The 22,355-nt window shown below is 35.3% G+C and overlaps 1 protein-coding gene across 1 annotated transcript; it reads left to right on the forward strand.

Moving 5' to 3' along the window:
* The first annotated feature begins 5,042 nt into the window (after window positions 1-5,042).
* On the forward strand, window positions 5,043-20,938 carry LOC136822894 (RNA-binding protein Musashi homolog 1-like). The gene is made up of 15 exons (XM_067079202.1): window positions 5,043-5,397; window positions 5,573-5,613; window positions 7,224-7,305; window positions 12,540-12,627; window positions 13,298-13,351; window positions 13,715-13,795; window positions 14,283-14,331; window positions 14,616-14,698; window positions 16,485-16,530; window positions 17,735-17,818; window positions 18,237-18,275; window positions 18,755-18,781; window positions 19,269-19,496; window positions 19,609-19,754; window positions 20,901-20,938. Exons 1-15 carry the CDS (start codon window positions 5,348-5,350, stop codon window positions 20,916-20,918), a joined length of 1,116 nt encoding a protein of 371 aa, XP_066935303.1. The 5' UTR covers window positions 5,043-5,347; the 3' UTR covers window positions 20,919-20,938.
* Window positions 20,939-22,355: the final 1,417 nt, after the last annotated feature.

The following is a 22,355-nucleotide window of genomic DNA, read 5'->3' on the forward strand; positions in this document are numbered from 1 at the left end:
TTGTCGTTTGTTGGCATTTATCACTTAAGGGTTGTAGTACTTATCAAAATTGAGAATTTAAGGAAGGTTTACCGCCAATGGATGTGTCCTCTATTAATAACGGAAGACACATGAACTTTTGATTTTTCGATCACACTTTGTACATAAATATAGTAAGAACTTTCGAAAGATGCGTCACTCTGCTGATAGTTAAGCCTTACATTTTCATTGTTGTATTTATAATTGTAAGTTCCACTAAGTTTTTTTATCCTGGTAGAGATCTCATCTGAAAGATAGTTGCATCTGGCAGGCTTTTCGAAAAAATTTTAGTCACGCCTTTTTTTCCTGGGGTCATAATCTTATCTCCTTCTTAAGATTAATAAAAAAGACAAAAATTAATTAAATTTGAAAACAAATCTGTTGAAAGAACAACCAAAACCAAGGGTTGTAAACACGCACACTACAATTTCACAAACATCGTCATAGGGCTTTGTTTTGTCTTCCGTGTCTTTTAGAAAATTTCCCTTCATTCAGTCTGAATCGCAGAACTCTAGATTGATTCTTGCATGACAACTTTTCTGTTAGGAGGAGCAAAAGCTTGGGGCTCGTTTATCTAAGAAATCACAAAAGGCCCGAAAAATATCTTTGAAAGAAAGGCAGCATAGCGTTATGAAGAATTAAAAAAAATATTTTTTGTTACCGCCCGATATTTAGTCTACACAAAAGACAGCTCCAGGCTTTTAGGCCTTACTCTTGGTCTTTAGGCACTGCTATAGGCGGAATATGAGTAGGAGTTTTACGCTCGAAACGAGGGACGATATGAAGTAGCCTACTCGATATTTTGTTTTGTAGGGTGTTGCGTTGCATGCTGCGCACGTAAACAACGAAATAATCATATTGGGGCGTACGGGATATCGGTACATCGGTATTGGCCTTTTTTAGATCGGTAAATCGGTATTAGAGGAAAAAATTGATCGTTAATCGGTATTTTAAGACCATCTCGGTATCGGTAAAAGACCTTTTTTATGTCGGTATTTCGGTATTTTTGGTCAGCTATCGGTATCGACCACCTCCTTGGTATCGAAGATCATAAGCCATTGCGCTCCAAAACCAATTTTTGTGGAATAAATTTTAAAATCTTGCAATTTTTTTCGCTCGCTTCGCTCGCAATACACAGCTTGTGTTCACCAATTTGGTGAATACACAATATTTAAAACAAAATATCTCAATTTTTTGCTCGCTTCGCTTGCACTAGCCTCTTCGAATTCTTCTTGATAAGTATCAAATTCTCATCGCTTTTTTAGGGTTCATGCTATATGGTTGCGGATGACTTTCAAAAATTTTCCATATGGCCAAAGCCCCCTTTTCCATGTGAATATATATGAAGAACGATATGTTCTAAGCATTCACACGTAAATTAGTACAAATTAAGGAGCACTCGGAGACGGCCTTTTTAAGAATCATGGCTGCAATTTTGATAAGGCAAGAGTCTCAGCCAGGGGTCTGCTTGACACATTTTCCTGCCGTGAATACAGTTGACGCTCTCTAAACGATCCATTTTGGCGTTTTGGCAGGGGGCCACGCCTCCCCAAGTGGAGTTTTGAACGCCCAACTCTTAAAATTACCCTAAAATGCGCTTTAAATTGCGCCCAAAGACCAGAAATAACTTGAAAAATCATGAAATTTTTTTTGCTCCCTTCGAAGACGATTTTTGAAGGGAGATCTAACTGCGCCCCACGACCAATTTGGTGAAAACAATATTCTAAACAAAAACTCACAATATTTTTCTTGCTTCATTTGCACGCACTAGCTTCCTTCAATTTTTTGATCTAGAGATAGTATTAAATTTATAATCTTTATCCGTTACTTTCTACTATTCGACATTCTATCACTCGATAAGCTCTCATTTTCGATGAAAGTTCGAGGTTCCGTTCTCTTATTCAATTTTTAGCATCTTGCTAAACTTTTGGTCAAATTTGTTTTGGAAAAAATTTTGGTTCGCGTCAAACAGAGTTAACTTTTTCCACTGACTAATAGAGAAGCATGACCATGGTTGTGTTTTTTTGTTCTTTTTTTGTCAAAAATTTTGTTCAATATCATTATACTGTAATTGGCTTTACTCAATCCATCTCGATGAGCAATGTCGCAATTTTTTCTTGTTCGCTTCGCTCGCATTTCCTAAATGTTTCTAAAATGACCTCAATTTTAACTTCAATTTTTGGTATACGAATGCAACCAAAAAATGGGCTCCAGAATAAGCATACAAGACGCCTTAAGCCAAAATTCTACTTTTGCCTGCCCATCCTTGATCTACCCACCACGCTACTGTTTGGTAATCGTCATAGAGACTTTGGATGGTGACAAACCCAACCTTTATCGTCCACACATACCCAGCACCCATATTTGCCTAAGTACCCCCTCCGGGAGATAAGTACCTGAAAAATTGGGAAAAATTGATCGGTATCGGTATTTGAACGAAAAATTTATCGGTATATCGGTAATTGAGAGAAAAAGTGATCGGTGTATCGGTATTATGAAGGCCCGTACGCCCCCCACCATGTTGTCCTCAACTATGCTTAAATTATTTATGAGGGATGATCTAAATGATGGAAAGTTTCTAGCTTCGATTTCTGCCCGAGGAATCACTACACTCGTAATGCTAGAGCATCCGGCTACGGTTCGCAATGTTGTGTGTTCAAACCCCGCCGGGTCATACCAAAGATTCTCAAAATGGTACTTGGTGTCTCTCTGCTTGATGCTCAGCAATTAAGAGAAGAATCAAGGGTGAGTGGAGCAATCCATTGAGACAGAAGAATTCTAAATATTTTCAAAAGATAAAAATTCGTCTCCTGGACCCTACTTTCAAAGCTGACAGTAGGGGGAAGGGGACCATGTGAAGTGTCTCTGATAGAAATTGGGGGATCGTAGGAATACATTATAAGCCTTTTTTCGCGGGTCTTAACTTAACGCCGATCCATAATCTGTCACTGATGAATAAACACAATTCGTCTTTTCTCTCATGTCAAAATCTACAATGGATTCGATGACGATGTTACATCATAAAAATGAGATATTTTATCATCAATGCATACCTTTTTTAAACAGAGCGATGACCTCAGGCAACGAAAAAAAATATATGTAAAAGGATTATGTAAAATCATCTGTAATTGTAAGAATATAGGGTTTTGTTATCAAGTTTCGAAAGAACATATCATTTTCGAAATTCTATCATTTTATCATTATTTTGGTGATCTGTGCTTGATCGATTACAAAAATACAAAGTAGAGGTCTAAGGGATTCGAAAGCAGACTACATCATGTTTCTTTATAAGAAAAAACTATATAAGAACATAAGGCTTCGCTGGCCAAAATGTTAAGAACAGGTTAAGAACATTCGTTACCAAGTTAAGACTTTGTGGACTCAAAAACACCATATTTCTTAGGAGGATGGTAAAAAATATTCACAAAAAATGGTCGAAATAAGAACCTTTTTAGCCTGACAACAGGGGGGGGTCATGCAGTTATTATATAAACACTATGACAATTACTACCGTGGTGGTATATAAACCAAAATTTGGGAAAACAGTTACTCCACCAGTGGACTAACTGCAACATGGGTGGTGCCTAAGCCCAAAATTGTCGATTTTGGTAGGATATGGTGTACTAAGTGAGCATATTTTTCAATTTTTCACTTAAATTTTAGTTTTTTAAAAATTCCGGAAGCAAAAAAATTCAAAACATTTTTTTCAAAAGTCAAAAAAAAATCACAAAATTTTTTCTTCAATCAAGGCATGAAAGATATTTTAACAAACTTGGAAAATGATTGAGATATTTAACTCTTGAACGGTCGTTAATAAGACGTACCCAGTAAAATGGTATCAAAAATGAGGAATTCAGTGAAAAAATTGCCAAATTTGGCATTTTTGGGGGTGGTATACACCAATTTTGAGGGTAAAATCAGTTAGTACACTATGGAATAACTGCAAGGGTGGTGGTGTCTGTAGAAAATGTCCAAAATTGCAGTTACTCCACATAGTGTCAAGGAGTAACTGCAAGACCCCCCCCTGCTGACAACTCAAAAAGTTAAGAACAATTGAAGGCTTCAAAGATTTTGTATGTTCTTATAAAAAAACGTGTAGTTCTTATAGGGTATAAGTAAGTTGGCCTAAATTTCGATTAATAAAAGGTTGTTTTCCCATCAGTTACAGTTGGCGATTTGAGAAACATCATTTTCGGCATAAAAAAGTAATGATTTCAAAAGTAGGGAGTTCCCCATTGAACAAAGAATCTTTTGTTTTCCAAACGTTCGAAATATATTGTTCTTTTCCATTGTTTTCCAATAAGTTTTAATTTGAATGAGAGCTTGATATTGTTCTCCTTTCATTGTTTTACTGTTGCGCTCTCAAAAGCTATCTTTCCTCTATTTCTTACTTTTCCCATTTCGTGTTTTTGTGCTGACAGGAAAATCAAAAACGGAAAAATAAAGAAGCATGAAAAAGTTAGTTGCTATGCAACAGAAGCATTTAAACAGGCATCATTTTTCATTATTTGCCCATGAGTGCTTTCAAAATATTGGAAAAAAGTTTCTAAGCTACAGCATGGTTTTTTTCGTTCGAACCGATCTTTTTTTTTTCATTTATGTCAATGTTGACCCGCTTTCATTTGTTCTCCTTCTCGTGCAGATGAAATCGACAAGCTTAGATATCAACGATCTCTCTCTCTCTCCTTTTTTTTCTCTTTGAAAACTTTTTATGTGATGTTATATGATATATACTATGTTTTGAGCTAAAAGAAAGTTTAGAAAAATTATATCTTGTTACTTTTATCCGAAATGCAACCACTTTTTGTGAAACTTATTAAGGCTAAAAAAAAGTTTTAACTTTGATCTAGACAATACTTTCAGACGAAATTAAATCTTATCTTAGACTACAATTTTAATGTTTGAACCAATCAAACGCTGTTCTATTGTTTAACGACGTGCCGAATATGAAATAGACCTGCCTGATACGGCACAGAGATATTGTTCAAATAAAGCGGCTCTAATTCCACGTGTCTTGTAAATTGCTAATGTCTGTTTTAAAATATTTCTCAGACACATTTTTCAGTTATTATGGAAGTGTAGAGTTTATTTTTTTGTTTTGATTTTTCGTAGGGGGAAGAGAGGCTGTTCTTAGCTGTAGCTGTACCTTAGCGCACTTGGCTGCACTCTTTCAGTAGATGTCCCACACAGAAACACATTCACTTAAATCGTAGAATCGCAATTCATTTCGCAAATTAGCTGTTTAGTTTTCATCTGGTGCACGGAGGAGTGATTTTATTATTGGACTTTCGAGAAAAAACGGAAACTGTTTTCTATTTAATTGAACATAATGGAGGAGACAAGACAAAGCATTTCGAATCCAATGGAAGCTAATGAAGGGTAAATTAGTTCATACTGTTATTGTGCATTTTTCCGTGGAAAACATTGTTTCCGATGTTTCTTTGGGAAAAGAAAATGGAACTTTTTTTTCCATAAAGACTATTTTCTGCTTCATCGAACACAATAAATATGCATAATAAATGAAGTGACTTTTTCTATACATGTGTTTTTTTAGGAAAATGTTTATTGGGGGTTTGCACAGCCAAACATCGTCAGGTAATTTTTGTTTATTTTGTTATATTATAATATCAATTTCAACTTTAGTGTTTGTTTCAATTAAAAAAAGTTGACGTAGCTTGCGAAATAAAGTTTTTGTTTATAGTGTGAATTTGTTGAAAAATAGAGCTCCTCCCCTCTCTAGCTCAAAGAAAAGTTATTTTCCCTTATAAAGTAATGCTTGCGTGACTTTGCAAGTCTATAAAAGTTTTTAAAATAAAAATATAAAAATAGTCACGATATAATTTTCTAAAAAGGGAAATTATAAGTTATTTAAAGACGGTTCTTTCGCGGGAGAGCTATGTTTTAAATTTTTTTGCAAAAGAAAATTTTAAATCAGAACATAATTATGACAGACGAACAAGGGCGTTTGTTGAAATTGAATATACCGAAAAATGTAGCAAACATGGCTGTTCATGGTTTATGACCAAGGAGAACAACATGTTTTCGAAAGAATTCACAAAGAACAATAACATTTTTGATAATCTTCTGCTTTTTTGCTTGCGACTTTTAATATATTTTTGTAACTTTCCTCATTTGTCGTGCGATCAAATTCCCAGCTATGAAAACAAAGCTGAAAACAAAGCTATCTTTTGCTGTATAACGTCAGTGAAAGCAATGTTTCAAAAACTATAATACTAACTCACAAACCTGAGTGTTACAACTAAAACTAAAATATCGCTATTCTGCACTTCCCAAATGACTTCTTTGAGAATTTTAATTTTATCATATATTTGAAGTTTGGAAAATTGGTGATTTTTTCAGGTCTACTAAAGATCCTTAATTTGACATAAGGCTTACTCTCAACGGTTTCGAAGTTTTATTGGGGAAATAGAGCGAGCTTAATATTTCAAAAATCGAGTTATCTTTTGGAAATAACATTTAAAAATTTGGATTTGCAGTCAAAATCAACTAATTTCTTTGAAAATACTTGAATACATGTTCTTAAAGACAAAAAGTCGCCCCTTTAATACAATGAATTATATACATTAAATTACCTTCTATTAAACATTAAACAAAGTTTCAAATGGGAACCTGAGGCGGCCCATACCGTAAAGCCACTGTCCTATCCGACTAATGTTGACCACTCCCCTGAAATTGGAAGAAGCATCTAAACGACACCCCTGTCTCATAATGAGAATTTTTCCCACAGTGGGGATGGAAGTTTTTATTATAATCTCAATTTTCCTTAAATTTCAAATTAGGATAAAATGAAAGTCAATTTGTAGGGTAACATTTTCCCAGCGGAGAAATTTTGACCCAATTTTCTACCGGGTGCGCCACAAAAAAGTTTCTCTCTTTGAAACTAATTTTCTCGAAATCTAAAAATTTTAAAAGAACCATTCCTATTTCATTTGAAAGAAGAAAGATAGAATTAAATTCTGATGGGTCATTTATTAAATTTGATTAATTAGATCAAAGGTTATGCTCAATTGAATAAAAAAGTTACTTTCAGAAAGTGCTCGAAAATGTTAAAAATCGACCTATCCTAGTTTTAAAGAGAGAAACTTTTTTGTGGCGCACCCGGTAGTGGGTCTGACAAGGGGATGTCCAATGATTTCACTAAAGAAGGAATTGCATAATTACTCTTCTTTCTTGGTCGTTTTCAGATTCGTTGCGTGCTTATTTCGAGAAATATGGAGAAGTAAAGGAAGCAGTTGTCATGAGAGATACAGTCACTAAGCGTTCAAGGTTTGTCCTCACTCATTCATCACTGCGTTTTTTATAAGAAACTCAAAAGATTTTGAAGGCTTTGAAACCCTTCTTATTTTAGGATTTTTGAGTATTTTGGTCTAATTTCTCAAGGAATTACATGTTGTAGACTGTGCTAGCTTCAAAATGTTCTTAGACTTTTGGCCTCGAATCCTCATATTCTTGTAAACGATGTTCTTATTTTAAAAATGTTAATTTTTTTTAACCCTTACCCAGAGCTTTTGGAAGGTCGAAAGCTCAATTTCACGATGTGCCCAGCTAAAGAGAAAATATACCTTTTTCGTGTGGTGACTTTTCTTTTTGTGTTTTATAGAACTCTACCTTGCGCACCTCCTTTCATTAGGAAGGGGCTTCTTCTTAAAATTGGAAGATTATTTTCCAGGTTAAAGGGATTAGCGAAAAAACAGGGCAGTGGACATGAAGTAGCGAAGAATGTTGAAAATCAGGTCTATTTACTTCCAAGGGCGAATACCATATTTACAATTAGTTGCCAATATTAGTGCATTTTAAGTAATCCTTGCTTTGTACTAAGATGCCAAACATTGGGAATCCCTCAACCGCTTACCAACTGAATTAAATTTTTTTGGCGAAGAGGATTGTAACATATTATGACGCTTTGAGACTAGAGACCGTCCAATTTTACCTGTTCAATACTAGCTTTTTGAAAAAAGCCGACATAACTCTGATCATGTAGCTTCAAGTCTCTAATTACCTTATTTTTGGGGGTATTTAAAGGTACAATTACATACCCCCGAAGATGATGCTATCGTCCGTTTAAAGGTCAGTAAACGCGGGAAAGAGTTAGGGCGTCAGGGCGGTTTATGGGAAAAAAGTGGCGGTAGAGTTTTGGAACAAAACACTGTAAACATCTCCGCCACTGCTTACCCCACCCGAATTTATCACGCCTCTCCTAAACTATTACCTTTTTAGTGATCTTGTGTAGACGATAGGATCGTCTAATACCCCCGGTAATCAGCCCCACCCTCATTTTTCAAACTCCCTGTTAATTAAGCACCTGTCAGTACCTCGATTGGAGCAATGTTTTAGGAGCTACTTTTTGATGTGTGAATGAAAATGGACCTATTTGGTATCGGTACTATAGGAAGAAAATTTGAGTATTTTCATAAATCAAATCTTCATGATGTATGAGATTCAAACAAAGGTGCTCGTTTATGAAATTATGAATTGAGGATTTGATATGAGTCGATATAATTGGTTGAAGAAGAAGTTGAAAAGAAATGCATGCATGTTTATTATTTGCTTTTCGTTGTGTTTATTTTTTATATATTTTTTTTGCTGTTGCTTGGCATGACTTTTCATTTCTATTGACAATCTATGTTGGCCTGAAGTTTAGTAAAGTTCCTCGTGTACTCCTATGTTCGAACGAGATAAAACCTTTGTTTGTTGTCGCTAATTTGTGATGGATATAAATTTGGATGTTGTAAAATTTTCCGTTGTGACATAAATATTATAGGTTCAGATTTTCTTCAGAAAATATTAAAATAAAGCCTTTACATTTTGTTTTAAAAGAACAAACTATATAAGAACATATAGCTTGGCTTCGATGGCCAAAATATTATAAGAACAAGTGAAGCTTTGTGGACTACACCCAATTTCTTAAAGGAAATTTCACAAAATATCATATAAACAAATGAAAAATTTGAAGACGATTTTTAGGCTTGAAACTAAAAAAGTCAAGAACATCCGAAGGCTTGAACAGTCTCATTAAAAAACAGATAAAGCCTATGCTTGGTAATCTCATGCTAATGTGCAAAAAATTTTCCCTTTCATTTACGCGAACGACTTTGTTGAATCAGACGTCCAGGAATCTTTCAACACAGAAAAACAAAAGAAAAATCATCAGCAAAGTCAATCAGCTCATCAGATTTCATACAGACTAAAATATAGCGTATTGTTTCTTGCAAAGAAAGAAACATTCTTTTTTTTATTTCTGCAAATGATATCAAATCGCATCAAGCAGTTTTTTAATCAATTTCCAATATGTAAGGGGGGCTGATCTTTTTTACATGTACCAAGACTACAAGACAAAGAAAGCATTTTTGTTGATTCTCCTAAAACCTATCCCTTGTCAATCTTTTTTATTCATCAGGTTTAAATGAGAGATACAAATAATCCTTTATTCTCACCATCGTGTCTGGAGCGTCTCTGTCAACCACAAAATACTATTTAACGGGTTTCTCACTTCCCCGTAAATCATTTCGATTCAAAGATAACCCGGTGATTTTACGCGATAATTCGTTTTTAGTTTCGCCCTAAAAATGTATAAACTCACAAGAGCACTCAAAAAAGTAGTGAGTCAATGACCAATCCCTTGCTGTATGTAAGAGACCATTTTTAATATTTTAATTACAGAATGCAAATCATTATTCGAAAGAGAATAATTTTTAAATTGGCAATACTTTTCATGTTCAGTCGAGAATCCATTACTCTTGCAGTGGCCTTCGGTTGATCATAGAAAAAATGTCGTTTGGACATCTGATTCTCAGGCTTATATACATATTCAACACGAATACACGTTTTGTTTTAATAACATCCAAAAATTTGAAGCCTTCGGACGTTCTTATCTTTTTGAGTTTTAAGCCTAAAGATGTTCCTAACATGTTCTTATGTTCATCATTTTGTGAGTATTTTTGGGTAATTTTGTCCATTTCCCCAAGAAACTTGCTGTTTTAGAGTCCGGAAAGCCTTAAAATATTTTAGGTTTATTCTTAAAATTTTTGCCATCGAAACCGTATATTCTTATATAGTTTTTTCTTATAAGTCAGCACGAATATCCCATATGTTCTTCTCCTTTTTTACATTAGGTTTGTGATATGCAGTTTTGTTCTAAAATTGAGAATCTTTGTCTGATAAGATTTGTGACTGAGCCCCTGTGAACTTTTATTGACTTTAACCTGATCAAATTTTGATATTTTCAAGTGACTTTCTCACGCACCCGCACTTCAAAATAGCTGGAAACTTTTCTTTAAAGATTAAGTTCGTCAGCTTGAACTTTGAAAGTGCAATTTCAAGACTCATTTGAAAATCTGTTTGTAGAGAAAAACTTCTTTCTCTGTTACAATACCGACCAACGGCTTAAATATGTGTTTGTTCCAAACTATGTTCATTCATTTTAAGACAATAATATGTAACACGGTACATTTTGCATGTAGTGGAACCAACGACTATATACTATTACGACCGAGTTAACCAACTCGAATTATGATTTTGGTTCGCTGGATGTAAATTTTCTTTCAAGGAGACTCTAACTGTGTGAGGTTAAACAACTGCCCTTGTTAATTTTATCAATAACGAAAAAGCCAGACTTGTTTTAAGATTATTATCTTAAGCCCTATGAGTTTCGTAAGAACCTTCTTTTTATGAAAGGGAAATAATTATTATAATTTAAAATTTATGTTTTTACCTGAGAATAATAAATTCTCTTTCTAAAGCCCAACATTCTTTGTTGACAATTCAACTTCTGAGAAGGGCTGTTATTTAACCTTTTAGAGTGGTATTTTTCGAAATAAGGAATTAACACCAAAAGACCCTGGACCTGGCTAAGGAAATGAGAACTATTCCTTTAAAGGGCTTTAAACAGTAATGATTTTAGTTCGGCGGAGATTCCTCGGTTGTCTAGACAAAAGAGCATTTTAAAACTAAATCACCTTACACGTTTTTCAGGATGTTTTTTCATAGAGGACAAAATTTTTTAAACCTTTGGTAATTTCTTTATTTCTAAGCCTATTAATGTTCTTAAAATGTTCTTATTTTCTGGGTTTAAAGAGTCTGAAAAGCCTTGAAATGTTCTTAATTTTGTGTTCTTAAATATAGTTTGTTCTTAATAAAAGAACATGTAGTTGATGTTAGTCCGTAAACATTATGCTCATCGATATTGTAAATGAGCGTTTTTTGAATTCACCTCGGAATTCTGTTTCTCTTTGACAGAAAAAAAAACTGTCATCAATCGTGGTTTGCAGTTTTGAAAATAAAATAACTTTAATCTCTCAAATAGGATTTGTCTGAAAAAAGGTTTTTTTTAGGATAAGAATCGGAGAATAGAATACGGATGTTTTAATCTTGGACGATTCCGGATTTATGATAGATTCCGAAATTTTACAGAGATGTTGAAGGAAGTTTTGTTGATAGATGCATCAAAGTTGCCAAACTTGTTGTCGAAAGTTACTTTATTTGTTTATGGGCGCATTTCGACAATATTTACGACCACTGGCCAATATTTACGAGCATTTACGAAAAAGTTCACTGACCTCTTCGCAAAATATAAACATGGCATTTCGTTAAAGTTGCTTCTTTTTTTAGACCAAACAAGTAAATAAAACACTCCATTTTTTGTTCGGAACTTTTCATGAGATATCAATGCTTTAAAATTACTTTTGGTGAGCTCCCATGAGGCAAAACCTAAGCCCTACCTGATTACTACAGCAAAATTCGTTATTATTTTCCAAATACAGTTGATGTTCTCTATAATTCAATGTTCTTCTATTCGATATGCTCCATTATTCGATAATATTGAAAATCGAATTAGAGAGCGTCAACTGTAATTCACAGTGTGCCTCCAAACTGATTAAAAATTACAGATCTCTAAGAGTCGTATGGTTCTCCCATGCTTCTTTAGTTTTTTCTTGGTCGAATTGGCGGCTGCGATTTCGCTGCAGCAATTGATATTATGATAAACGTTCGTCTGAATTATATTGGAAACATCAGGAAAGATCGGACACAGAAGTCTAGGTCAATGAATCAAGAGGTGAAGTTGATCAAAATCAAGGTTGCCCTAGACTAACGTGGAAAGTGCAATAGATACCATTTTACCAACTTTATTTTGCAAATGGTAAATGTAAATAAGAGCCAAGAATGCAAACAATTTAGACCTTAGAACGGTTTTACTTGCAACTTGGCTCAATGATATGATTAACATTTTCACGTCTTTTATACATTAGATTAAGGACCAGGCTATGTTCTAGCCTTTCCGGGCTAACTGCCTAACGACAAACGGCGCTACATCACTATTGTGCTAACAAAGTAGATCTAGCTCTCTCGACGCGGGTACCACTTTCAAAAAATTCCGATCAAAGATTTTGCTTACCGGGATTGAGAAACTGCCTCCAGGGTCAATATAAAGCTCAGAGCTCATTTCTTCTCCCATGGACATGCTCCTCCGAATCGATGTCAATGTTCTCATTTTTTCTTTATAGAGGATTCGGCTTCATCGTGTTCAATGATTTGACGGCTGTCGATAAAGTATTAGAATTCACTGATTGTCATATCATTGATGGCAAAAAGGTAAGCATTAGTCTAGCAGAATTAGCGTTTTATAATTCCCAACAAGCTCATATAGATAAGTTGCTAAGAGGATACTCTATATCTCTTGAAAAAAAAGCCCTATCGATGCACGACTGGGAAAAAGCTCTAGACCTTTTGGTGATTCTGACAATTTCAAAGATATTCATAGTCTTTCAAAGACAACCTACTCTGGTACTCACGAAGGTTAAGATGGGAATTTTGTCCGGGTTTCAGTAATATTTCAACTAGTTTTATATTTATCAGTTCTTTCTTAGTATTATTTTGTCGGGAATAAGGTATTGAAGAATATTTTTCTGTTATTATTTTCCGTTATGGAAATATAGTACCATATAATACTATCATACCATAACTATCTTCAGAGATAGGATGGTTGGAATCACTGATTGAGAAAAGATTTTGACTGCTAAGAAAAAAAAAAGTTTCAATTGGCGATTCATACCTTCCTTTGTTCCCAGTTCTAAAGAAGGGTGTCGGAATTGGATGAGGGATGTCGACATTAGACAAACTTATGGTATAATTTAAGACAACATGCAAATGAACAAACAGTAGACGGGCAGGTAGAATATAAATGTGTAGGAACAAACGACAAGGTTTCTAAGGTAAAAATATATGTATGTGAAGTGTAAACCCTCTCCTTTATACATTTTAGGTTGATCCAAAGCGAGCTGTTCCGAAGAAAGCGACACCTGGAGCAAATCAGCCAGTAAGCAGTCATCTTACTTTTATTTAGAAAACACATTTACCAAATTGAGCCTAGGAGTCACTTTTTTCGTCTCTTTGTTTTGTAATTTTCCTTAACCATTTTCTTCGAAGGGTTTTGGAAAGTCAAATCTGATCAAAACAGTGACCTAGTGTCTTTTATAAAAATAGTATTTTCATTTGAGTGATACGATCTGACAAAACCAAGAAATGATATCTCTTCACTCTGATAAGAAAAACATGGCGACAGTTGTTGCTTTTTCTTTGTATATTATTTTCCAAGTAATAATGCACTTGACTATTAAAAAGCCTTTTTCTGCTCCAAGAATTTTTTGCCGTGCCAACAAAGATTTCACTCATTTTCCAGTTTCGCAAAGTGTTTGTTGGCGGTTTACCTGGTGACGTCACTGCAGCAGAATTGCAAGAATATTTCGAAGCCTTCGGAAAGGTTAGATTTTTTCTCTGTGTTTTGTGAGAATGAGAATAAAAGCTCTCCAATATGAATTTCCTTATCCGATGTATGTAAAATGATGTAAAATGCTCAGTGTTAAAAGTTTTTCCGTCTCAGGCGGATTTCTTTCTCAGCGAAATTATGCAGTGGAGTTCTTAACTCGAACCTCTGTAACTCGAATTTCTCCTTAACTCGAACAAGTTTTCTCGATCCTTCCGGTAGCAACGCCTTAGAACCTTACTTTATAAGTCGAAATTTCCTTAAATCGGACAAAGTTGTGTTCTCTGTGTGTGTTCGAACTGTGAAGACTTTACTGTTTGAAGAGCCTTTTCTGTCCAAAAGTTTTGCACAATTAACCAAAATTTCAAGAATTATGTGCTATAAATGAGCTGTGTAAAATCCATTTTCCGTCTCAGACGAAAAACCTTAGTTTGACCACTGGATGCTTTTTCAGAAGATAATTTTTACTCTCTTTCTTTTTCAGGTCACGGAATGCCTTTTGATGCAAGACAGACAAACAAAACGACTAAGGGGTACGTCAGACTGTCCTTTTTGTTTGGCTCTTATAAAGGGTGTCCCAGAAAAAAGTTCCCTTCTTTGAAGAGAATTTTCTGGAGTTCTATGGACTGTTAAAGAATCGATTCATTTACATTGCAAATTTAAATTATGAGGGAAAATTTTGACAGCTATATAAAAAGTTTTTGTCTAAATGCTAAAGATTACTTTTCAAAAAAGTCAAAAAAAGGCGAATAATGAGGGGTATGTCTTCGAAATTTTGGTTCAAGTCAAATTAAATCAAATCTCTTTTGTATTTCAGGATTTGGCTTTGTGACATTTGAGAATGAGGCTGCGAGTAAAGCAGTTTGTGATGCTGGATTTCATAAGTTGAAGGGAAAAAATGTAAGTCATTACTTAACCATGGTCCTGGGATGAGTCACTGGATAATTCACAATTCAATTTATAGTAGTAGTAACAACTTTCAAATGTTATAGAAAAAAATATATTGTCTGATCGGGAAAACAGCTTTAAGATATTTAGGACTACCAGCGTCCTGGAAAGTCCCGGAAAATCGCTGAAAATCATTAAAATATCCTGAGAAATCTTCGAATTTGAAAAATTTCAAATCAACTTTATTTTCTGATTAGTAATTATTTTGGGTGCTTGGTGCGCAAAATTTCATACTGGTGGTTCCAATTTTTATGCGTATCATTTGTTCTTGTAATTTTCATACTTTCAATCCAATACATATTTTTTTCCAGCTTGAAAGATATTCTAATAAGTGTAATCTAAATTACCTGTAAAGTCCTGGAAAAGTATCCTTGAAAATCCTGGAAATAGGACATAAAAAGTACTGGTAAATCACAAAAAATACCTTGGAATTCCAGTTTCATTTACGGCTGGCAATCCTGAAATTACATTCAATCTGACCTGTAAAATTCCCTTGGCTTGGTTAATTTTTGGACCTACCCCGGTGGGGTGGAGGTCCTATAAATTAACCCGTGTTCGTTAGTTAGTTAGTTAGTTCGTTCGTTCGTTCGTTAGTTACCAACTTTTCTCGAGATTGGCTCATTCAATTTTTCTGATTTTTTGCACAAAGGTGCATTACTATAAACCCTCGAATGTGACGGAGCCTGATTTTCGAAAAAAAATTTTTTCCGGCCGGTAGAACCGGAAATATCCCGAAAAAAGCGGTTTTTTGAGATTTTCTCGAGATTTAATCATTAGTTCTTTGCGATTTTTTGCACATAGATGCACATTAGTACTGCCGAAAAGGTGTCGAAAACCGTTTGCCGAAAAAAATTTTTTTCCGGTCTGTAGAACCGGAAATGTGCCGGAAATCGTCGTTTTTTCACATTTCCGTCACATTTTTTCAACTTATTTAATTGTTTCTTTACAGAAAAATGTTCTTTATGATGATGCCCAAAACTTAGCATCGTTTGATTTCCAAAAAAATCATCCTTTGAATCCGGAACTCCTTAAAAATCGCCGGAACAGCCTTCATTTTTTCAACTTATACTCGACAGATTTTCATGATTTTTTGCACAATGATGTAAAATGGCAATGCCCAAAATGTGACAGAGCCCAATTTTCGAAAAAAAATTTTTTCCGGCCGGTAGAACCGGAAATGTCCCGAAAAAAGCGGTTTTTTGAGATTTTTCTCTCCCTCGAGATTTTTATCATTAGTTTTTTGCGATTTTTTGCACATAGATGCACATTAGTACTGCCGAAAAGGTGTCGAAAACCGTTTGCCGAAAAAAATTTTTTTCCGGTCTGTAGAACCGGAAATGTGCCGGAAATCGTCGTTTTTTCACATTTCCGTCACATTTTTTCAACTTATTTAATTGTTTCTTTACAGAAAAATGTTCTTTATGATGATGCCCAAAACTTAGCATCGTTTGATTTCCAAAAAAATCATCCTTTGAATCCGGAACTCCTTAAAAATCGCCGGAACAGCCGAAAACCGGCGTAAAACGGTTTTCCTTCATTTTTTCAACTTATACTCGACAGATTTTCATGATTTCTTGCACAATGATGTAAAATGGCAATGCCCAAAATTATACATTACTTCCATTAAATTCTAATTATTCGTTTTATAAATAGGTAGGTCCATTAAAGTATTACTTGTTTACCACAGATTCTCGTTTGGTTGCAACCTCTTCACTCTCCCTCTTTTTCTATTGGGCAGGTGGAATGCAAGCGAGCGCAACCGAAGGAAGTGATGTTGTTACAAGGTAAAGGGCGTGACCTTCTGGTTGGTGGTAAATATCATTTCTCTTCGCATTTCTCTACTAGCATGTCGATCATGAAATAAGGAATCTATACACAATATTCTAAACGTGACAAACATTGAAAAACGAATTGGTAAAATGTGCCAAATTTGCCAATTTTTGGTTTAAAATCATTACTAAAATTGGGAGTTTTGAAGTTGACCCATGTAAAAAAAAGGTCAGAACATGATTTGTGTATAGATTTTTCCTTATCAAGCGAGTTCAAGCGAGAGAACTTGGTTGATTGCTTGAAACCGCTTCCTCGTAGTTGTAGAAATCGTAGATTAGTGATTCAATATCATCAGAAGGGCTCACACTACAAAAAAATATTGTGCTCTTTTAAACAATTGATCCAAACGCCAGAAATATTTATTACATCGAGTATTTTGACCTCTGCGCTGTCATTATTGAAAATACTGATATATTGCTGTAGTCTAAAGTAGCCTTTTTAATTTCCTTTTGTTTTGTCCATACTAGCTCCCTTTGGAAAGTAATATGAGAGTTCATCAAAAACCACCTTCGTCCCACATTCAGATAGGCCATTATGAGAATCCCGTATTTTCAAACGTCTATAGTTTTTCCAGACCCGATTGGTAAACTTTCCTTTCTCCTCTGGGACACTGACACTCACCAAACAATTAATATGTAGACTTCCCAAGGCTTTTATGAACAGACTGGATATTGTTTGGTGACAACAGTTGCGGAATTGACGGAGGTTCAATATTTATGAGTCTTTCTTTTAGCCATAGACCTTATAAGTAACTCAAGATTAATTTTGAACACCCTCAGATCCGCCACAGGGTAATGATTAACTGAGGATGGGATGGTATTTTTGCCCGGGAAGGTCCGTCCCATTGATCTTTGAATAGACCCTGGAGGCAGTTTCTCAATCTCGGCTAACCAAAATCTTTGATCGGAGGTTTTATAAATCGTATTCTTCCTTTAATACTCGCGATGATCTAGTGCCGTTTGACGTTAACTGACAACATTGCAAAGACTTATTTACAGGCACAACTTAAAAACACTTCGATCAAAGATAGTGCACAAAGCTTAAGCCAGGGTCCTAAAAGTCAGTGCTTCGTTCACGTTTACTGTACTGTATGAACTTTTAATGAAACAGTTTAAATGTTGTTTATGGTAATAATTATGTTACATCTTTCTTCGTCAGTGAATTTGGCGCCATTCCAATTGAATCGAAGTAGTATCTATCCTAATGGAATCCCAACAAGTCCCATTGCTTATGGTGTACCAGGTATTTCTTCTACTGCTATTTACGCCCCAAGTTTCTTGGATTCTTAATCATAGCGATTAAGGTTTCTTTTTCATGTTCTATAGATCAAATTCGGAATTGGTGTAGAGAAAATTCTACACTTGCATTGTCTCATCTTCAGATCTACCTTTCTGGATCCAAAAATTCTAGCTTCTCATTTATTAGCTTCTCAAAAATTTTTAACTTTAAGCAAAGGGCACTTGGAGAGCTTTCATGAATTCCTAACTTTTTTTAATCAAAATGGATTCCATGATTTCCGATTCTCAGTAGCAACTAGCTCAAATCAGACTAATTGGGAATCCGACTGAAAATTTGTACTAAAGAACCATAACTATTAATTTTTAAGACCATTCATAATCATTGCAACAGTTTAACGATTATTCTTTTTCATTTTCTATAGATTACGCGAGTTCACCTCAACTTTACCAACAACTTGTTAGTAAGTCATTTTTACATTCATTACTTTATAGACCAATTGAATGTTTAGGAGTATCGAGACATCATTGATTGAATTGATTTTTCTCGAAAGGATGAAGTACTTTAAAAACTTTTTTGCGAGGATTGACGAAAATCTTTCATGACCGAACGAGGGGTGCTACATACTAGTATGTAAACTCAAACAGGGCTTATAAATAGTTTTAATCCTTTAATAATCACTTTTTTTGTGAAAGCAAGTGAAAGTAGTATTCCACTAGTAATTCTCTTTTCAACGAATATGAAACTGCAATCTAGTTTGAATCATACCCGGGGGGGCACTCGATTCAAAAAACGACCATACCTGCGGCCCAAAATTAGGCCTTTGAAATCGGACCCTTACAGTGCAGAGAAAATTTTGCAAAATTTGGGCAAATTTGAGCCAAAAATTCGTACTCGTGCGGTGCATTTTCTTGAAATTTTTTTACCTTTTTCACTTTTCAGATTGGATGAGCATGGGCAGAGGAAAAGGTGAGACGTTTCTTCTAACTTGGATGAGACCTGTCTGAATAAGAGCTACGGCTTCAAGGGAGTACAGCCGCAGGATACTAACCCTGATTTTCACGCAAATTTGTCTTAGGTACCAGGAAAAAAGTGACCCATGCCCCCTATTCCCCCTATTTAAGAGACGGTCACCAAGAAAAACATGGGTACACCACCCTAGGAAAATGCCTTGTAATACTAGCATTCAATTTCACTTCGCCAAAAAGTTTTTTTCTTCTTTCCCTTTTGGTAACCCGAAACTGGGAATCCTTACCTATTTTAGCCACCAAAAACAGTTGTAATACCAGTTAACTTCTTTGAAATTAGACACCACCGACCGGCTATGGGTCAGACAGATCATACAGCTGTATCACCCCCATCCCTTGACAGCTTAACTTTGAGGAAAAAAGAATAAAAAACGGTTTTGTCAGGTTCTATTCAAACTTTTGGGACTAACGACCTTCTCACCTTTCAGCATTCACTGCTCAAAACTACGTCACTGCTGGACCACCACAAGGCTTTGGCAACATGCCCGATCACCGACGACACGCCTCATCGCAACAAACACAAGGGGCGGCCACCACACAACACCAACAAGCTCAATATTTCAACAGTGATTACAACAACACTGCAACTACCGCATCTGCTGTCACCACTGAAACACCTTCTCCACAAAATCAAGATTACCATCACATTAGTTCAGGTACATCTGTCTATCCGCCAGTCGTAATTATAATTTTGGTTTTAACGAATTTGGTTTTAGAAACCCATCGTTTTATTAACCGTCTAATGTGTATTTTACGTTTCTTTGGAAGGACTCACTCAAACCACAACACGGCCAAATGCTGCTGACATGAGTTTCCTGTCTAGCCGCACAACCTTCGGGAATGATCAAGCACAAATTTATCACGGAGCACAGGCTGCATCACAACCAGCATTTGGGCACGCTAGTCTACCACCTGTATGATTTTACTACTTTAGCTTATAACTCGTCTTATTGACCCAATAGCTTCTCAAAATGAATTTGATCAAAATCTCACCTGTAAGAATATTCCAAATTGACTTAATCACAACTACAGTTCGCTCCATTATTTGTTAATGTTGAAATACACAGTCAACAAGCAACTCTTATAATCGACGCTCTATCATTCGATACGCTTCTTTATTCGATGAAAACCCAATTCCCCTTGAAAACCCGATTCCCCTTGAAAATCCAATTCCCCTTGAAAATCCAATTCCCCTTGAAAATCCAATTCCCCTTGAAAATCGAGTTTAAGCTTCTCAACTGTACTACAAAGGATGTAGTAAAGTAATTTTCACTTTCGCCTAATTTTTCATTACCATTAATCTCAATTGTTCGTTAATATCAGCGTGTGGTTGAACACTCCTGTGTCACCGAAACCATCCCCAGTGGCAAGAAGTCCCACCGAGGCTGCAAGGCAGGGGTGTAGTTTAGTACGGAGTATTGGGCTGTTCCAAAAAATACCCATACAGGGGTGTGGGCATTGAGTTTCAAGCCCGAAGGGCTAGAGGTCAATCTCTAACCTTTCTCAGGCAAGAAAAATTGAAGCCTTAAAATATGCGCCGTATTTTTGATGACGGATTGAATCTAGCAATTCCTTTGTCTTCGAGTGATATATTTTTCGAAATTAAGCGGTAAATTTTAGTTTCAATCTGTCATTTGTGTAAAAACCAGGCGGGTCGCTCAAGGCCGCGCAACTTTGGTAGGATTTGTTGGCTTCAAATCCTACCAAAGAGATTGACCTCTAGCCTTCGGCTTGAAACTCAATGGGTGTGGGTATCCTTTTTGTGGGTATCCTTTCCGAAACCTTTTTCAAATTTGGAAATGTGTGAATACCCCCTAGAAAATGACAAACAAAATTGTCAAATAAACCCTTATAAATTTTTTTTCGTGCCTTAAAATGAGGATAGACGAACTAAAATCAGTCTTTTACCCCCTGGAAAAATGAAAAAACACTCCTTCAGACTCTCTGGAAATTTTACTCGGATTACCACCTCCCCTCCTAGAAATACTCGTCCGTCCCCTGTTAGGATATGAAGTGGAATGACACATTGGATTACAATGTACTTCTTCTTTATCTTTCAGATCACACTTAGACATTAGACGTAATTTTTCTAAAAATGGTGAGTGAGATTTACTTTCCTGTTTTGTAACATGAGGAAGATTTTTTCCGCATTCACATTTAAAGACTATACACTTTTCTCGAGATGCATAAATTTATTGTTGTCCTCGTTTTCAAACAGATTTCATTGCTATGAAATTATAAATTTAAACCAATTTAAATTCCCAAAAGGCAAACATTAACTCTAAAACAAAAGTAAATTCAAAATGTCTCATAAGGTGTAAACAACACAGTTATCATTGTGAATATATAATTTTATAGCAATGAAATCTGTTTGAAAACGAGGACAACAATAAATTTATGCATCTCGAGAAGAGTGTATTCAAATGAAGCCATTATAAGTTGAAACCGTTATAAGTAGACCAAACCATATGAAACATGACTGCAGCGAGTCTCAAAATTATTACTTAGTACTTTCAGCTGCCTAATAAATACCCCCCCCCCGCTTCTTCATGTTTCAATTTTTTTTCCAATCCCGGACTTTATTAAGACCTCCCCGTTTATTAATTTTTGACTTTTGGACCTACCTCGGAGGTCCTATAATTTAACCGATGTCCGTTCGTTCGTCCGTCCGTCCGTCCGTCTGTTACCAGCTTTTCTCAGGATTGTCCGAAATGTGACGGAGCCCGATTTTTGAAAAAAAGTTTTTCCGGCCGAAAATGCCGGAAATATGCCGGAAAAATTGTTTTTTTGGCATTTTCTCGAGATTTTATGATTACTTTTTTCTGATTTTTTGCTCAAAGATGCGTATTAACAATGCACAAAACATGGTCAAGTCCGATTTTTGAGAAATCTGAAAATATGCAATTTTGCACACTGATGCAAAATGACCGAAAAACCGTTTTTTTTTTACATTTTCTCGAATTTTCATCCCTAGTTTTTTCTGATTTTTTGCAGAAAGATGCGTATTCGCAATGCTCAAAACATGACCGAGTTCGGTTTTTTGAGAAAAAATTTTTTCCGGCCAAAAATGGAAATTTCCGTTTTCGCAGATTTTCATTGGATTTTTTTGTTTTATGTCTTTGTTTTTTTCAAACAAAAACATTATTTACAAGAATGTCCACGATTAAGCATGGTTCAATTTTCAATGAAACTGATTTTGGTCAGAACAGCCGAGAATCGCTGGATTTCCTGAATTTATCGAGTTTTCTTGTATTATTCTGCATTTTCATACTATTGTTGTCATTTTTCAATTGACTTATTCCATTCAGCATGTAGCTTATTTTAACAAAAAAGTGTCTCTTATTTTGCTCTAAATGTACTGCCTTTAGTCTACAATTACCTTATTTTGGGGGTATTTTCAACCCTCCCGGTAATTAGATCCCACCCCATTTATCAAAGTTTGAAGATTTCCCCAATCCTTCCGGCTTTATTAGGCACCTGAGAGTACTCTTATCATAATTTCTTGCCTCAGAAAT

Source organism: Clytia hemisphaerica, unplaced genomic scaffold, assembly GCF_902728285.1.
Source record: "Clytia hemisphaerica strain Z4C2 unplaced genomic scaffold, Clytia hemisphaerica genome assembly, whole genome shotgun sequence".
NCBI lineage: Eukaryota > Metazoa > Cnidaria > Hydrozoa > Leptothecata > Clytiidae > Clytia > Clytia hemisphaerica.